Source organism: Rhinatrema bivittatum, chromosome 2 (genome assembly GCF_901001135.1).
Source record: "Rhinatrema bivittatum chromosome 2, aRhiBiv1.1, whole genome shotgun sequence".
NCBI classification, from domain to species: Eukaryota; Metazoa; Chordata; class Amphibia; order Gymnophiona; family Rhinatrematidae; genus Rhinatrema; species Rhinatrema bivittatum.
In genome coordinates, this window is record NC_042616.1 from 38,611,567 (window position 1) to 38,629,848 (window position 18,282).

Genomic DNA, 18,282 nt, shown 5'->3' on the forward strand with positions numbered 1-18,282 from the left:
TGCAAATCCTTCAGGGCCGTCGCTCCTGTGACCGGGATGGTGGTCTTCTTTGTTACCGCAGAGACTGCCGCATCCACCTTGAGCACCCTGAGCAGATCCAGAGCGTCCTCTGGCAGTGGGTACAACTTATCCATAGCGTGGCTGACTTAACCCCAGATCCGGAGTGTCCCACTCCCAGAACAAGAGTCGGTCACTGACATATGAAAAGGGAAGGAGTGAGCCGGAAACCTGAGACCAAGTATCATGGGATTCACCGCTCCCATACGAGAATCCTCCTGAGGAATCTCAATTCCCAACTCTTTCAGAATAGCCAGGATGAGCAGACCCAATTCATCTTTGCGGACAGACGTACCACCTTTGGATCATCGCTGTCCTCCATAGAAGCGCCCCCTTGTTTGGGAACCTGGGGCTGACCATCCTGGCCTGCATCCGCCCCCTGAGGATCCTGCAGAGGAGACTCTCTGCCATCAGAAAGATCCGACGAAGAAAAATCCTCCAGACCAACAACGGACCTGAGAGGGCGCTTGGACTTCGTGGGCCCCACCCCCGATGGGGACTTGGGACACTTATGAGAGGAGGAGACCTCCTGTCTATGAGGGGCCTTGCCACTCCGGCGCCTAGCCACCCTCCAGGCCTTAAAGACCTTGTGACGCAACATCACTAAATCTGAGGAGAACGACGAAGAAGACCCATCTGAGGCAACCCCACGGTCCTCTCCCGAAGAATGTGCCTGATCTTCTAGCGACTTGCCCCCCCCAGAGGCTCCTGGTTGTGGAGAAAGAGGTGGTGGGGAATTCCCTTCCCCCAAAACAGCCATCTCTGCATCTCTAAATGTCTTAAAATGGCCTCCGTTCCTGCACTGAGCAGGAACGGATCAGATGGCTGGCGCTGTGGTTCAAGCCTCCCAGGCTCCCAGCGCCGTGTAGCACTGCTGCCTCTGGGATTCCCCTCTGCTGACCTCCCTGAAGTTCCTTCTCCTCCCGAGACGCAGTCAGCGCAAATGCCGGCCCTGGAGAGGCGTGTGAGTGCAATGCCACACGCTGAGCAGGCCGCACCACAAGGCATATTCCGCGGGCTAAATTTAACCCTGAACAGAGGAGTGAAGCCGAGTGCCAAAAATAGACCGGGAGGTCAGCGGCTGAAGTGCGTCGGCAAGACAGGGAGGGAGGAGCTGGAAAGAAAGCTGGGCCGGCCGAAAGGGAAAACAACCTCGTTTACCTTTTTTTTTGCTTTGAAGGCTCTGCGCTCCTTTCTTTCGAGGGTGAGTGAGCCGGGCTCCCCGGTATTACCCTAAGCCACTAGCAGTCCCTGGGTCTTCAACCCCCTGCTCATTTGCCTCTAATACCAGGGGGGGGGGTGTCCCACCAGGACCTGACAACCCCCTGGGAGGCTTGAAAGTACCTGTTCTCTCTGCGTCTCTGACTTTACCTTCCCTTTTTTTGTTTTGCTGAAAACAAACCAAGATTGCCTTAAAAGAGAGATCCACCTGAGCCCTAATCCAAACCTAGAAAATCTAAACCAAGGAACAAGACCAGACTAAAGGAAAATTAGTTCTTACCTGATAATTTTCGTTCCTGTAGTACCACGGATCAGTCCAGACACCTGGGTTGTGACTCCGCACCAGCAGGTGGAGACAGAGCAAAACTTGCCGGGCTTCCCTACATATAGTAAGGTGCCACCCACAGCCCCCCAGTCTTACGTAATGTCAAAGCAAAACTGCCAACTATACTAACCAACTGTACCGCCCTAACAAGGGCCGATTCAACCAAACCCCCAACTGGAACAGAACAGCCAGAACCAGAGGTCAACCAATTAAATCTTAAACCTTAACAACTGAATTCACCGAGCGGACTCTCCGTTCGTCAGAACTCAAACTGTCAGCATTTCGAACACTGCCTACCCGGGCGGGATCCTGGACTGATCCGTGGTACTACAGGAACGAAAATTATCAGGTAAGAACTAATTTTCCTTTCCCTGTACGTACCCGGATCAGTCCAGACACCTGGGATGTACCAGAGCCACAAACTACGGGTGGGAGCCAGAGAGTCCCGCTCGGAGAACTCTCTCGCCAAAACCCCCCGAGGCAGGAGCCTGGACATCCACTCTATAATGTCTCGTGAATGTATGCAGTGACTTCCAAGTCGCCGCTCTGCAAATTTCTTGAGGTGAGACTTGAGAGGACTCCGCCCACGAAGCGGCGTGAGACCGCGTGGAATGAGCCCGAAGCCCCACCGGAACTGGTTTGCCTCGCAGAAGGTACCCCGAAGCAATAGCCTCCTTGAGCCAACAGGCAATCGTAGCCCTGGAAGCCGCACTACCTCGCTTGCGACCAGTGTGTAACACAAAAAGGTGATCCGATACCCGGAAAGGATTCGTAACCTCCAGATAACGGAGAAGGAGCCGACGAACGTCCAGCTTCCGTAACTCCGGCGACACTCGAGCCTCCGGGAAAGCAGGAAGCTCCACCGATTGATTCAAATGAAAAGCCGACACCACCTTCGGCAAGAAAGAGGGAACCGTCCTTATAGCCACTCCTGAATCGGAAATCCGCAAGAACGGTTCCCTACAGGACAAGGCCTGTAACTCCGAAACTCGTCTCGCCGAAGCTATCGCGACCAGGAAGACCGTCTTAAGGGTAAGGTCCTTCAACGTGATGCGCTTTAAGGGCTCAAACGGAGGTGAACACAACGCGGAAAGGACCCAATTGAGGTTCCAGGACGGACAGGGGTGACGCAACGGCGGACGTAAATGTTTGGCACCCCGAAGAAAACAGGCTATATCCGGGTGCAGGGCCAGAGAGACCCCCTGTACCTTGCCCCGGAGACACCCGAGTGCCGCTACCTGGACCCGAAGGGTACTGCAAGACAAACCGTTGGAGAGCCCCGCCTGTAGAAAGGCAAGAACAACTGATACCGGTGCCAGCATAGTGTCTACCTTGCGATCCCTGCACCAAGCCTCAAAGACTGACCACACTCGCACATAGGTCAAGGACGTGGACTGCTTCCTGGATCTCAACAAGGTGGCCACCACCGCATCCGAGTAGCCCTTTCTCAACAAGCGACGCCTCTCAAAAGCCATGCCGCGAGACAGAAGTGATCCGCGTCCTCCAAACAAACGGGGCCCTGACGGAGGAGAGCCGGGGATCCCCGAAGACGTAGCGGAGGATCGGCCGTCAGGAACAGAAGATCCGCAAACCAAGGCCGCCGAGGCCATTCTGGCGCCACCAGAATCACGTCCGACGGGTGCAACTCGATCCGCCGAAGTACCTTGCCGATCAGAGGCCACGGAGGGAACACATACAATAACACGTCGGTCGGCCACGGCAGCACTAGAGCGTCGACGCCCTCGGCTCCTCTCTCTCGCCGACGGCTGTAAAACCGCGGAGCCTTCGCGTTCTGAGCGGTGGCCATCAGATCCATGTGGGGCTGACCCCATCTCCTGCAGATGAGGCGAAACGCTTCCTCCGACAATTCCCATTCTCCTGGATCCAGATGATGGCGACTGAGGAAGTCCACCTGGACATTGTCCACTCCGGCGATGTGCGACGCCGCTATGCTGTTGAGGTGCTGCTCCGCCCAGTCCATTAAGCGTCGAGCCTCCACCGCCACCAGTTGGCTCCTGGTTCCTCCTTGGCGATTGATGTACGCCACCGTCGTTGCGTTGTCCGACAACATCCTGACCGCCTGTCCGCGAATCAGCGGAAGGAAGGCGTGAAGCGCCAGCGTTACCGCCCTGGTTTCCAGGCGATTGATGGACCACCGCGACTGCTCCTTGGACCACAGGCCCTGTACTGAGCGTCCCAGACAGACTGCTCCCCATCCGGAGAGACTTGCATCAGTCGTAACCACTGTCCACTCGGGCATGAGCAGAGAAACTCCACGCCTGAGATGGTCGGGATGTAGCCACCAGTGAAGACTTCCCTCGCTGTGTCCGTGAGAGGGAGTGGGAGCTGAAACTCCTCCGATACCGGCTTCCAGCGGGAAAGTAACGCCGACTGTAAAGGACGCAGATGCGCAAACACCCAAGGGACCAACGCTAGCGTGGATGCCATAGAGCCCAAGACCATCAGGTAATCGCGCACCAGAGGCGTTCGGAGGGCCAGTAACCGTCGCACCTGGCCCTGCAGCTTGCAGACTCTCTCCTCGGAGAGATAGACTCGACCTCGTTTCGTGTCGAACAACGCCCCCAGATACTCCAAGGACTGAGAGGGCACCAAGCGACTCTTGGCTAGGTTGACTTCCCAGCCGAGGGAGCGTAAGAGCCGTAGGACTCTGTCGACGGCCCGTTGACATTGCTCCGCGGACTTCGCTCGAATGAGCCAGTCGTCCAGGTAGGGGTGTACGAGAAACCTCTCTCTCCGAAGCTGAGCTGCCACCACCACCATCACCTTGGTAAAAGTGCGGGGAGCGGTAGCCAGTCCGAAGGGCAGAGCTCTGAATTGGTAATGTCTGCCCAGAACGCAAAATCTGAGGAACCTGAATGCCGATATGTAGATACGCCTCGGTTAGATCTAAGGACGCGAGGAACTCGCCTGGGCGCACCACGGCCACCACGGACCGGATCGTTTCCATTTTGAACCGGGGAATGCGAAGGCACCTGTTTACCCCTTTCAAGTCCAAGATTGGCCGGTACGTGCCCTCCTTCTTGGGTACAACGAAGTAAATGGAGTACCGACCCTGTCGATGCTGTCCTCGAGGCACGGGAACTACGGCCCCCAAGGCTTCCAGCCGTCCGAGAGTGTCCCTTACTGCAGCGCGTTTGACTATCCCTTTGCATGGGGACACGAGAAACTTGTCGGCTGGCATCCGTGCAAAATCTAAACCGTAACCGTGACTTATCACGCTGAGGACCCACTGGTCTGACGTTATCTTGGCCCACTCCCCGGCAAAGAACCTTAGCCGGGCCCCCACGACTGGGACGCCCAGTCGCTGCAGTCCCGAGGACTGGGCTGGTCTCGTTTCATTGAGAGCCTTTGGACCCCACTCCTGCCGCGGGTCCACTCTGCCTGCCAAAACGCTTCCCCCCGAGACCGCCGAAACCATGGCTCTGGCCGACGTGCGCAGGAGATCATACAGCGCATCCGCTCCATAGGCAATCACCGCCTCCAGCTGATCCGCCTGTGCCGATTCCTCATCCGAGAGACCGGCATTAGCTTGAAGCACCTGAGCCCAGCGTAACCCCGCTCGAAGGGCAAAGTTAGTACAGATTGCTGCCCGAACTCCCAGAGCGGAGACTTCAAACACCTTCTTGAGCTGCATTTCCAGCTTTCTATCCTGGATATCCCGCAGCGCCGTGGCCCCTGTGACCGGGATCGTTGATCTCTTCGTCACCGCCGACACCGCCGCGTCCACTTTGGAGAGACGGAGGAGCTCCAGCGCGGTCTCCGGGAGTGGGTACAACTTATCCATGGTTTTACTTACCTTCAATCCCAATTCTAGGGTATCCCACTCCCTAAAAAGTATATCCGAGGCCGAAAAATGGAAAGGAAAAGCTACGGCCGGACCCGAGAGTCCCAGCAGGACCGGGTCCATATTGGCTTCCTGTCTGGTCTCAACCGGCGGCGCCTCCACTCCCAGCTCCTTAAGAATAGCCGGGATAAGCGGAGCCAATTCCTCCCTCTGAAACAACCGGACCACCTTCGGATCATCACCATCATCAGCCGGTTGTCCTTTTGCGGCCGCCGGAGGAGCCGGACCCGCGGGATCCAGATCATCCTCCCCCGCTAGGGGCTCAGGCCCCTGGTCCCCATCCTCCGAGTCCGTGGATTCCGAATCCGTGTCCTGAGGGACGCCCCTCACCGGGCGTTTCCCTTTCGGTGCCTCAGAAGGCCGTTTGGGCACCTCCACAGACTTTCTCTTCCGGGCGCCCGGCCCCCGCACCGGGCCCCCCATTGCCTTCTCCTTCTTCCGGGCCCTCTTGCACTTCATAACTTTGCGCAGAAGAAGCGCAAAATCTGTTGAAAAAGACGCCTCGGATCCCGATGACGTCATGGCCGCGCTATCATCCGCCGGAGATGCCCCCCCCTCCGGGGGGGCCCCATCCGATGATCGCCGCTGTGGAGACAGCGTAGGAGGCCGGCCGCCATTAGCGAGAGCCCGCCGCGTGGCCTCCTGCACTGTCTCCAAGATGGCCACTGTTCCCGCGCTAAGCGGGAACGGGTCCGAGCCGCCGTCCTGACGCTGCCCTTCCCGCGGCGGCGATCGCGCCGACCGAGATCAGCCCCTCTTACCGACCCCGGACGACCCCTCGCCCCCGGGAACGCAGGAAGAACAAACCCCGTCGCGGGATAACCGCGCACGCACGGAGCCGCACGCGCGGCAGGACTAAGGCCTCGGCATCCCCGGCGCGTTCCGAGCGCGAAACAAGCCGGCACAACTTAAAAAAACAAAAACAAACGTGAACCGGAGCTACTGACCGCTACGAGAACGCGCGCAACAAAAGGAGAGCCGGCTCGGGAAATAAAACTGCAAAACAAGCTTTTTTTTTTTTTTTTTTTTTTTTTTTTTTTTTACTTGCGCTGTCCCAGGTCCTGTTGAGCTGCTCCAGCGGGGGTGAGTGAACCGGGCTCCCCGGTGTCACCCCCGACGCTGCTGCCTGTGACCGGCTGGGCCCTCGACCCTCAGCAGCGGCCTCAACCAGGGGGGGGGATGGTCCCCTCAGGACTTTACAACCCCCCTGGGAGGCTGTAGGGCAATGGAGCCTGAACTTCCTTCGTACTTCTTCTATTTCCTAAGAAACCTGAACAAAAAACACTGATCCCTGACTACAAATCAAAAAAGGAAACCCAGGGATCCCAGAGGCTGTGAGTGACCCTGCACCACCTGCTGGAGACAGAGTAAGGCTGAGGGGCTGTGGGTGGCACCATACTATATGTAGGGAAGCCCAGCAAGTTTTGCTCTGTCTCCACCTGCTGGTGCGGAGTCACAACCCAGGTGTCTGGACTGATCCGGGTACGTACAGGGAAAGGGATTTGCACCTTCACCATCTGCTGGAGACAGAAATACTGACAGACTCTAGGTGGCACCTCAGAGGTATAGGACGGAGTCCGTTAAAACTTCTCTGTCTCCATCTGCTGGAGGGGAGGCAAAACCCAGGAGTCTGGACTGATCTGGGTACGTACAGGGAACTGCTATTAATCAAGTTTATTTAGGGAATAGTCACTGCTATTAACTGCATCAGTAGCATGGGATCTTCTTGGTGTTTCGGTAATTGCCAGGTTCTTGCGGCCTGGTTTGGCCTCTGTTGGAAACAGGATGCTGGGCTTGATGGACCCTTGGTCTGACCCAGCATGGCAATTTCTTATGTTCTTATGCAGCTATGAATCTTGATAGGGAATGCACCCAGCTTCCCCCTCAATACCATGGTAGAGAACATTCTTCAGAATCTGTCCTTTGCTCTAGTATCCCACCTCCCTCCAAGCTGTTGCTGCCTGTATGGGCCATCCTGCCGCCTTTCCTCCACCCAATTTCAATGGAGGCCCATCCTGCCTTCTTTCCTCCAGCTGCCTGCACTACAGGGCTCCTAGAAAACAACAACCACAGGCTGCTGGGAGGGAGGTCAGAAATAGTGAGGGATAGAAGGAAGGATAAAAAGCTCAGAAGGGGGTGGGAAACTGGAGCAGGTGGAAAGGCCGAGGGAAACCGGCAGAGAGAGAGAAAACAGAAGAGAGACTGCAGATAGAAAGAACACAAGAGTGGAGAGGAGATACATGGAGATGCCAATGGGAAGAGAGACTGGGTGTACTAAAATAACGGGGGAAGGATGAGAGAGGGAAAGAAGAAAGGAATGAAAGGCAAAAAACAAGAGAAACCTGAAAATAAAAGAAAAAACAGAAATAATGGAACTATGAGAGGTCTTGATTGAGTAGATGTAAATTAGTTATTTACACTTTCGGATATTAGAAGGACTAGGGGGCACCCCATGAAGTTAGCAAGTAGCACATTTAAGACTAATCGGAGAAAATTCTTTTTCACTCAATGCACAATAAAGCTCTGGAATTTGTTGCCAGAGGATGTGGTTAATGCAGTTAGTGTTGCTGGGTTCAAAAACGGTTTGGATACATTCTTGGAGGAGAAGTCCATTAATGGGTATTAATCAATTTTACTTAGGGAATAGCCACTGCTATTAATTGCATCAGTAGCATGGGATCTTCTTAGTGTTTGGGTAATTGCCAGGTTCTTGTGGCCTGGTTTGGCCTCTGTTGGAAACAGGATGCTGGGCTTGATGGACCCTTGGTTTGACACAGCATGGCAATTTCTTATGTTCTTAGAACAAACTAACTATCCGAACAAAGGTTAAAAGTCAGGGACCATGACTGTAACACCTCATTCTCTCTGTCTGGTCCCTCTTGCATGAAATGTTTGGCTCACTCCATCCCTAGCTTTAATCCAAGCTCCATCACCTGCTTCATGCTGTTCCTCACATGTGCTTCCGATGGGCAGATTTCCCCTTTCCTCAGATCTCTGGGGCTCAATCCCATGGTCTTCTTTAAATCGAATTAAAATATCAGGTTTGACACCGAGGGAGTCTGTAAAGGGAAAAAGATGGTTACAATATACTTTAGAAAAGTTACTCCAGTACCTGTATCATCAGTGCAAGTGAGCTCAGAATTTTGTTTTCATAGGCACGGCCAACACAGCAGAACTAAAAATAATTTGGTGCTGCGTACTGATCATTATCAGAAACCCCCTTTTGGCAGTATTCTGATCATTTTCAGGCCGATACTGCTCTTGGACGTGCGTTTTCCCTTACCCCTTATTCAGTAAGGGGAGGAAAACGCGCGTCCAACCCGCGGCACCTAATAGCGCCCTCAACATGCAAATGCATGTTGAGGGCGCTATTAGGTATGCGCGCGGGATACAGAAAGTAAAATGTGCAGCCAAGCCGCACATTTTACTTTCAGAAATTAGCGCCGACCCAAAAGTAGGCGCTAATTTCTTCCAGCACTGGGAAAGTGCACAGAAAAGCAGTAAAAACTGCTTTTCTGTGCACCCTCCGACTTAATATCATGGCGATATTAAGTCGGAGGTCCCAAAGAGTAAAAAAAGTTAAAAAAAAAATAAAAAAATTTGAATTCGGCCCGCGGCTGTCGGGCCAAAAACTGGACTCTCAATTTTGCCGGCATCCGGTTTCCGAGCCCGTAGTGTCAGCGGACTTGAGAACAGACGCCGGCAAAATTGAGCGTCGGCTGTCAAACCTGCTGACAGCCGCCGCTCCTGTCAAAAAGGAGGCGCTAGGGACGTGCTAGTGTCCCTAGCGCCTCCTTTTGCTCGTTTTTACCGCCAGGCCTAATTTAAATACAGAATCGTGCACCGGCCACTCGCTGGTGCGCGCACTGGGAGAGCAGGCATTCGCCCGCTCTCCCGCGGACTTTACTGTATCGGCTCGTTTAATAGCAAGGTGGGTTACTCCAATCTCCCTAGAGCCACAAACAAGTCTGGTCAGCTATAAGATACTGAAGAGGGACGCTTGGCATGCTGTCTTATATGGCAGCACCCTTAGAAGTTCTTGTTTTACTCCATCTGCTGGACAGGGGACATAACCCACCGTCTGGACTGATCCTGGTACGTACAGGGAACGGCCATAGTTACAACCCAAATATCAGCAGTGTGCCTGCATCAGGCTTCCGTGCCTGCATGGAGAGATTATGGTTATAACCAGGCCCAACTTCCTCAGAGCAAGTGGCTTTAATTTCCTTAGGAGGAAGGAGGCCTTCCTGTTCTGGAACCAGTACTAAATTCAACATTTTCATATAAATAGGCAGAACTGGAGAATGGGGGATGGGGTCCCCCTAGAGATCAGAGCAAAGGGAGAGGGTTAGCCAGAGGGCCAGGGCAACAGTGATACAAGCAAGAGCTAGCTCCTCTTCAGCCCAAATATTTGGTGCCTTCAAAACTTTGGTGATCTAGGCCGGTGGTGGACAACTCCAGCCATCAAGAGCCAAAGAAAAGGAAAATTGGTTCTTACCTGCTAATTTTCGTTTCTATAGTACCATGGATCAGTCCAGACTCCTAGGTTTATGCATCCCTGCCAGCAGATGGAGACAGAGAAAGTTTCATTGACACTGCTTCATATTCTCTAGTGCCACCTGCAGTTCCTCAATATTGACCTGTACCCAAGCAAAAACACTTGTAAAAACTTGTAAAAAAAATAGCCAAACAACCTAACAAAATTTAGAAAAAAAATCAGACTGTATCAAGAAAATTACAGCTGAGTGGATGACTCTCAACCCTCCATAGATCGGGCAGGTACTACAGGAATGATCCGTGGTACTACAGGAATGAAAATTAGCAGATAAGAACCAATTTTCCTTAACCTGTACGTACCCAGATCAGTCCAGACTCCTGGGATGTAGCAAAGCTCCCTAATTAGGGTGGGATTTGGAGAGTTCCGCTTGCAAGACACTCTCGTCAAACGACTGAGTCTCTGAATCCCCTACATCTATACGATAGTGCCTCACAAAAGCATGCAGCGACTTCCAAGTCGCCGCTCTACAAATTTCCTGTGGTGACACCAATTGAGCCTCCACCCATGAGGCTTCTGTGACCTTGTAGAGTGAGCCCAAAAAACTTCAGGTACCTGATGTCCCTTGAGAATGTATGCCGAACCAATAGCCTCCATGAGCTACCTCACGATGGTAGCCTTAGAAACCTGGATACCTTTCTTGGAACCACTCCATAAAATGAAGAGATGATCAGATCATCTAAAATCATTAGTCACCTTGAGATATCTCAACAAAGTCCTGTGGAAATCCAACAGTCTAAGCTCTCGTGCATGAGGCCCAGAAGAATCCAGATCCAGAAAATCCGGAAGCTCCACTGTCTGATCAACATGAAATGCCGAGACTACCATAATCTTAGAAAATGTTCTGGGGGCAGTGGCCAGGCTGAAGGGTAGCACCCGGAACTCATAATAGCGGCCCAGTACCGCAAGCTGATGTTCTTGCCGAATTGGAATATGAAGGTAGTCCTCAAAGAGGTCCAGGGAGATTAAGAACTCTCCCGGTTGTACGGCCATTATCACGAAGTGCAGAGTTTCCATGCGGAAATGAATTACCCAAGGTGTCTGTTGACATTCTTGAGGTCCAGGATGGGGCGAAAGGAACCTTCCCTTCTTGGGTACGATGAAATAGATGGAATAATGCCCCATATTTTCCTGGGACGCAGGTACTGGAATTATAGCCCTCAATTTGAGGAGCCTTATCAAGGTAGACTCCACTGCCTGCTGCTTGTGCTGGGAGAGGCAAGGAGACATCATGAACATGTCCCAAGGAGTACTGCGAAACTCCAGTGTGTATCCTTCTCGCATGACATCCAGTACCCATTTGTCCACCGTGATCTCGACCCACCACTGGTAGAAGAGGGATAGTCGACACCCTTTCTACTCATTCCGTGGATGGGTCGGCAATACTTCTTTGGGGAGTTCGGGCCAAACCTGAACCTGAACCTGCTCTTCTCTTGGGCTCTTGGATCCGAAAGGACCGAAACCTCCCCGAGGATCAAGACCTCTGAAAGGTCGAATTTCTGTAGGGTCGAAAGCATTGGGCGCCTTTGGATTGACCCCCTCATATATGAGGGGCACTGTAAAAGAAAATTGGTTCTTATCTGCTAATTTTCGTTCCTGTAGTACCACAGATCAGTCCTGATTCCTGGGTTTTGCCTCCCTTCCAGCAGATGGAGACAGAGAAAAACTTGGAGAGTACCCCCCTCTTAATCCAGTGTGCCACCTGCTTCTCTTCGGTATTGATCAGTACACAAGCAGAAAAACAATAATTGAATAACCGAACAATCACGAACTTAAGAACGGTATCCCCCAACCCACAACAAGCAGAGGATAAGGGACAAAAAAACAATTGAATTTGGCAGCTAAAGACTGCAGGACAACATGCCCTAGATCAAACAAGCAAGAAGAAAATATCAGATGAACAGAATCTTAGTTACACCCGAACCCAGTAAACGCGATCTCTGCACTGGGCAGGCATCTGGACTGATCTGTGGTACTACAAGAACAAAAATTAGCAGATAAGAACCAATTTTCCTTTTCCTGTACATATCCAGATCAGTCCAGACTCCTGGGATGTACCAAAGCTTCCCTAGACAGAGTGGGACTGAAAGATTCCCACTCAAATAACCCAAGAGCCAAAATGGCAGACTCCAGGATCCTGAACATCTAGGCGGTAATGCCTGGCAAAGGTGTGTAGAGATTTCCAAGTAGCTGCCCTGCAAATCTCCTGAGAAGAAACCAATTGACATTCCACCCAGGAAGTCACCTGCGAACATGTGGAATGGGCCTTTAATTCCTCCAGGACACAGCGACCTTGGGATACATAGGTAGAGCCACTCGCCTCCTTCAACCTATACGCTATCGTAGCTTTAGCAGCTGTCTGTCCCTTGTTAGCGCCGTGCCACAATACAAAAAGATGATCAGACAATCGGAAACTGTTGGTAAACTCCAAATAGCACAATAAAGCTCTTCTCACATCCAGGTGCTTTAAATCCCTGGCATGAGGAGAATTGAACTCCAAGTCTGAAAAGGCTGGTAGCTCAACAGACTGACTGAGATGAAAAGACGACACTACCTTCGGAAGAAAGGACGGGACCATTTGCAAGGGGATTCCTGAGTTCGAGATTCTCAAAAATGGTTCTCTACAGGACAAAGCCTGCAGCTCCGAGATTCTTCTGGCAGAAAAAAGATTGCCACCAAGATTACCACTTTCAGCGTCAGATCCTTCAAGGTGGCTCTCTTAAGCGATTTGAAGGGTGCTGCACACAAGCCCCTAAGGACCAGATTCAAACTCCATGAAGGACACACCCGACGGACAGGATGACGCAAATGCTTCACTCCTTGAAGAAAACGTATCACATCCGGATGAGCCGCAAGGGAAGAGCCATGAACATTTGCCTCTCAAACATCCCAGGGCCATCACTTGAACCCTCAAAGAGTTGAACGATAGGTCCTTCGTAAGGCCATTCTGCAAGAAAGAGAGGATCGTGGTCACCAAGGCTCGACGAGGGTCTGTATTCTGTGTCTTGCATCAAGACTCAAGGATCCTCCAAACCCGAATATATGTCATGGAAGTGGAGAGCTTCTGAGCTCATAACAGAGTAGAAATGATATCCTCCAAATAACCCTTCTTCCTCATCTGCCTCCTCTCAAAAGCTAGGCTGGAAGACAAAAGCAATCTGCTGAATCCAAAAATATAGGGCCTTGACGCAGGAGATTTGGGAGATGACCGAACCGCAGGGGTCCGTCCAATGACAGGTTGATCAGATCCGCAAACCACGGCTGACACAGCCACTCCGAAGTCACCAGGATCACCCAACCTGGATGAAGTTCTATTCTCCTGAGGACTTTGCCAATCAAGGGCCAAAGAGGAAACACATAAAGGAGGACCTCCTGAGGCCAAGGGACGATGAGCGCATCAACTCCTTCCGCTCCGTGCTCTCTTCTGTGGCTGAAGAATTGCTCCGCCTTGGCATTGCCATGGGTCACCATTAGATCAACATGCGGCTGACCCCACTTGTGGGAGATTAAGTCCATGGTGCTCTCCGCTAACTCCCATTCTCTGGGATCCATTTGTTGACAGCTGAGAAAATCCACCTGAACATTGGAGGTTCCCGCTATATGGGAGGCCGCCAACATTGTCAAATGACATTCGGCCCAGGACATCAGCATCTCTGCTTCCAGAGTTACCACATGGCTCTTGGTTTCCCCCCTTGACGGTTGATATAAGCCACCATGGTCGCACTATCCGATAGGACACGGACTGCCTTGTTGCGCAGAAGGGGAAGGAAGCTCTCCAAAGACAGGCTCACCGCCCTCGTCTCTAGACGGTTGATTGACCAGTTTGCCTCCTCCGTGGACCATCGGCCGTGTGCCGCTTAAGACTGGCATACAGCTCCCCAGCCGGAGAGACTGACATCGGTGATCACCTGGCGCCAGCCACCAAAAGAGACTGGACCTGGTGATTTCCAGAAGAGGGAGCTGAAGATGGAATTGTTCCAACAACAGATTCCAGCGGGACATCAATGCTCTCTATAGAGGTCTCATGAGAGCAAAGGCTCACGGGGCAAGCTCCAAGGTTGATGCTATGGAACCAAGAACCTGTAAATAGCCCCAGACCCTGGGCACTTGAATTTGCATCAGATTCTGGACTTGGGCTCGCAACTTGAGAATCCTCTCTTCCGAGAGAAAGACCTTTCTCACGTCGGTATCAAATCGGGCCCATAGAAACTCCAGGATCCGGGAAGGAATGAGATGACTCTTGACTAGGTTGACCACCCAGCCCAAGGAGTGCAACCGGAGCAATTCTGTGTCAACCGCCTGTATACACAACTCCTGCGACTTTGCTCTGATCAGCCAATCATCCAGATAGGGATGGACCAGAATCCCCTCTCTGCGCAAGGCCACTGCTACAACAACCATGACCTTTGTAAAGGTCCGGGGAGTTGTGGCCAGGCCAAATGGCAAGGCACAAAACTGGAAATGTTGACAGAGGATCATAAATCTGAGGTATCTCTGATGATCCCTGTGGATCCAGATGTGCAAGTAAGCTTCCGTCAGATCCAAGGAGGCCAAGAACTCTCCCTTGCGCACTGCTATCACTGAACGGAGAGTCTCTATTCAAAAGCGAGGCACCTTGAGGGCCACAATGACATTCTTCAGATCCAGGATGGGATGGAAGGATCCCTCCTTCTTTGGAACTACGAAGCAGATAGAGTATCTCCCCCGGCCTTGTTCTTGGCAGGGCACTGGAACAATGGTCCCTAGTTCTCTTAATCAGAGGAGGGTCTATTGGATGGCCTTCTTCTTTTCTGGGGAGCCGCAGGTAGACACAAGGAACAGGCTGCGCAGTGGACGAGCAAACTGTAACATGTAACCATGTTCTATCACACTTAGAATCCACTGGTCCGACGTGATTTTGACCCACTCCTGGTAAAAGAGAGTCAGCCGACTCCCGATGAGCGGAACCAAGGAGTGGGTCGGCTGCGTTTCATTGTGATGTTTTGGCACTGCTTGCTCCCGGGGCGGGACCGTCTCGGTTGGATCTGCGGCCACGAAAGGATTGGGACCAAGCCTGAGACCTCCCTGAGGTCTGCCATTGGCCTGTCCCCTGAGCTCTGCTCTTACGGAAACGGTGCTGGCCCCGAAAATGGGAGCGAGGCAGGAAGCCTCTTGAATCTTTCGGCCTGTCTTCTGGGATCTTATGTACCTTAGTCTCTCCCAGTTGCTTGATCAGTTGTTCCAGGTCCTCACCAAAAAGGAACTTTCCCTTGAAGGGTAACGCCCCGAGCTGCGCCTTGGAGGAGACATCCGCCCCCTAGTTACGCAGCCACAAAAGCCTCCTCGCCGAAACTGCCGATACCATGGTCCTGGACGAGGTACACAGAAGGTCATATAGGGCATCTGCACCATATGCTACCGCGGCCTCCAACCACTCTGCCTGCTTTGCTTACTGAGGAAATACCAAAAATAAACTCACAAAACATTTTTTAAAAGTAGATTGTATGTGTTCAGAAAAAACTTATTCCAGACAAATGTGTGTCTTGAAAAATTTTTAAAGAAGGGAGTGGTAGTTTCATATCATTCTATAAAAGTACCAACCAGGTTACCCACTAATGTTGTAATCATCAACTTACCACCATCCTCCGTTTTTTTATTAAATCGGCGAAACTCAAAAAATGTATAAACAAAAGTTGAAGTAGTGAAAGGTGTAAAACATTATTCCAAGCATAATAAATTCTTGTGTTGCACGTCAGTGCGTATCACACGGAAAATTATTCATGAATGTTACTTAGCTGCATATCAAAGCTGTGTCCTGGAAGCTCCTCAACGCTTCTGAAGTGATTTGGTAGCACTTCCTTTACCCCAACGTGGCCAGGTTTCGGATTAAATCCTTCATCAGGGGTCCGGGCTCATCAAATGACCGGAAATTCTCCCGCTGTTCACATCAAGCTCCGTGCGCAAACCTTTGCAATATGTTTGTCAACGGTTGCATGTCACGGTGTCCATTTTTAAAAACCAAACCATGTGACCAAAAGAATGACGTCATTGTCCCAGTTGTATACCATGTGACCAAAACCCAATAGGATTGATTCATAGTAAAGATGACCAATCTAATTACTCGTTCAAGCCTCTAGGGTGCTCAGTTCTTAATTTATAAATCCACCACTGTTCTCTGTAATTCAAAAAAGATGTCAAGTCACCAGAAGAATTGTTGACATTATCAATGATCGTCCATTGCAAGTGTTCAAATGTATGTCCCAATTCAAGTAAACTTCAGGATTCTCCATAAATCACTCACAATTATCCATAAAAACATTCACCATCAGACCCCTCGATCTGCTACACCCTCTCAAATTGCACTCGACGGCCAGACCCTTAAGGGATGTCTACAAGGGATCCTTACATGTTCCTCCAATCAAAGCTGTGCACCACTCATAAAATCAGAGACCGGACATTCTCGATCACAGGTTCCTCCATCTGGAACGCCATGCCTCCGGACCTCAGGCAGGAAACTTGTCTACTAACTTTTAAAAAGAAACTAAAGACATGGTTGTTCTGCCGAGCCTTCCCCACTACTAGCCCAACAGCCTGACTTAGAATTGTTCCATCACTTATGTAAATAAACAAACGCTAAATCACGCCTACAAGTTATCATGAGGTCGGCTCCTCGCCTCCCTCCCATGTATATAGTACTTTATCTTCGTTCTCCCCTTCTTTATTTCCTACTCCCAGTTAAGGCATCCCTGTTATAATGTAACTTTATGCTCCTTTAAATTGTCTCTTGTTGATTGGTTGGTTATAGTTACTGCTTAGTTCGATGTAAACCGAGTTGATTTGATTTGTATCAAGAACGTCGGTATATAAAAGCCTTTAATAAATAAATAAATAAATAAATTCAATGCAATGGGCAACCAAAGGAGCAGACAAAGTTCATGTGTTGATCCTGGAACGATGTTCCATAATTTTTAATTTTGCTGCTCTCTTGGTACGACCAATGTAAACTTTAGGACATGGACATGTCAAAAAATATATAACTTGATTAGTAGAACAATCTGTCAAAAATTTCCTATTCACGTTATATCCTGTGACCAGATCCCGCAGGATGCCCAGAACGGAGACTTCAAAAATCCGTTTAAGATGGACCTCTAGCTTGTGATCCTGTAAATCCTTCAAAGCTGCCGCCCCAGTGACCAGAATAGTAGTTCACTTAGTGACCGCCAAAACCAACACGTCCACCTTTGGAGCTTCAGCAGTTGTAGCATATCCTCCGGCAGCGGGTACAGCTTGTCCATGGCTCTGCTGACTTTAAGGACTGTCTCGGGAGCATCCCACTCGTGGACCATCATCTGCCTCATCATCTCGTGAAAAGGGAAGGTACTCGCCGGACCCCGCAAGCTCGCTATGACCGGGTCCACCGTATCTGTGCTTGGCTCCACCAGCGGGGATGTAATGCCCAACTCCGTCAGGACATGTGGAATAAGAGGTGCCAACTCCTCGCGCTGGAATAAGCGCAGCACCCTAGGTCATCTCCTTCCACAGTAGGGGACTGCACCTGGTCATCTCCAACATCCGGATCCACCGGGGGAGGAAGTGCCTCAATCAAGTTCGCATCCGGGTCCGAGCCCTCTGATGAGACCTCCCGTGCTCTCCCCCCACACCACTTGAGGCTTGTACAGTACAGAGCCTGAGAGCGGCCGGCATATCCCCCGGCCTGGGTACCTTGCGAGGGGGCTCACGACTCCCCTCGCTCCTGGGGACCCCTTTCCGCTTAAAAGCACTGCTGGCTAGAAAGGTTTGATGCATGAAGAGGACAAACTCTGGGGGAAACCTGGAGGGACTCCCTCCGACCCCTTCAACAGCCTCAAAATCCTCCTCATTCAGTGTTCCCGAGGCCCCCCAAGCCTCATCGGGTCTCATATCCGCGGGAAACAACTGAGGAGGGAGATCCCCTCCCCCTGCTGCTCTCTCCTCAGCCACATGGAAGGCATCTAAAATGGCTGCCGTTCCTGCGCTGAGGGGGGCCGGATCAGCCCGAGAATCTGGAGCACCCTGTGCCTGCACGGCTGACCGTGGAAGAACAGAAGTCACGGCCGCGCTCACAGAGGCCCCATCCGCTCCGCGGAGGCAACGAGGGCAGGGATCGGAAGACGCGCGGCTCAGGAGACACATGCTGCACAGAGAGCAGTGACTTGAAAGCAGAATGGCCGTCCCGCGCTCAACTCGAGGAGGGAGCCTTTGTGAGGGCCGGGCCCCCCCCCCCCCCACACACATTTTGTC

At 51.7% G+C, this 18,282-nt stretch overlaps 2 protein-coding genes across 4 annotated transcripts in view; both read right to left on the minus strand.

Moving 5' to 3' along the window:
• LOC115083857 (zinc finger protein 271-like) overlaps positions 1–18,282 on the minus strand; it is a 634,158-nt gene that overhangs the window by 247,188 nt on the left and 368,688 nt on the right. The window lies entirely within an intron of this gene.
• Positions 1–18,282, minus strand: part of LOC115083873 (zinc finger protein 436-like) — a 75,436-nt gene that overhangs the window by 27,464 nt on the left and 29,690 nt on the right. For both annotated transcript variants that reach the window (XM_029587925.1, XM_029587924.1), the window contains one exon: positions 8,402–8,527. In XM_029587925.1, coding sequence (XP_029443785.1) covers positions 8,402–8,527 — 126 coding nt within the window. The remainder of the gene's footprint in view (positions 1–8,401; positions 8,528–18,282) is intronic.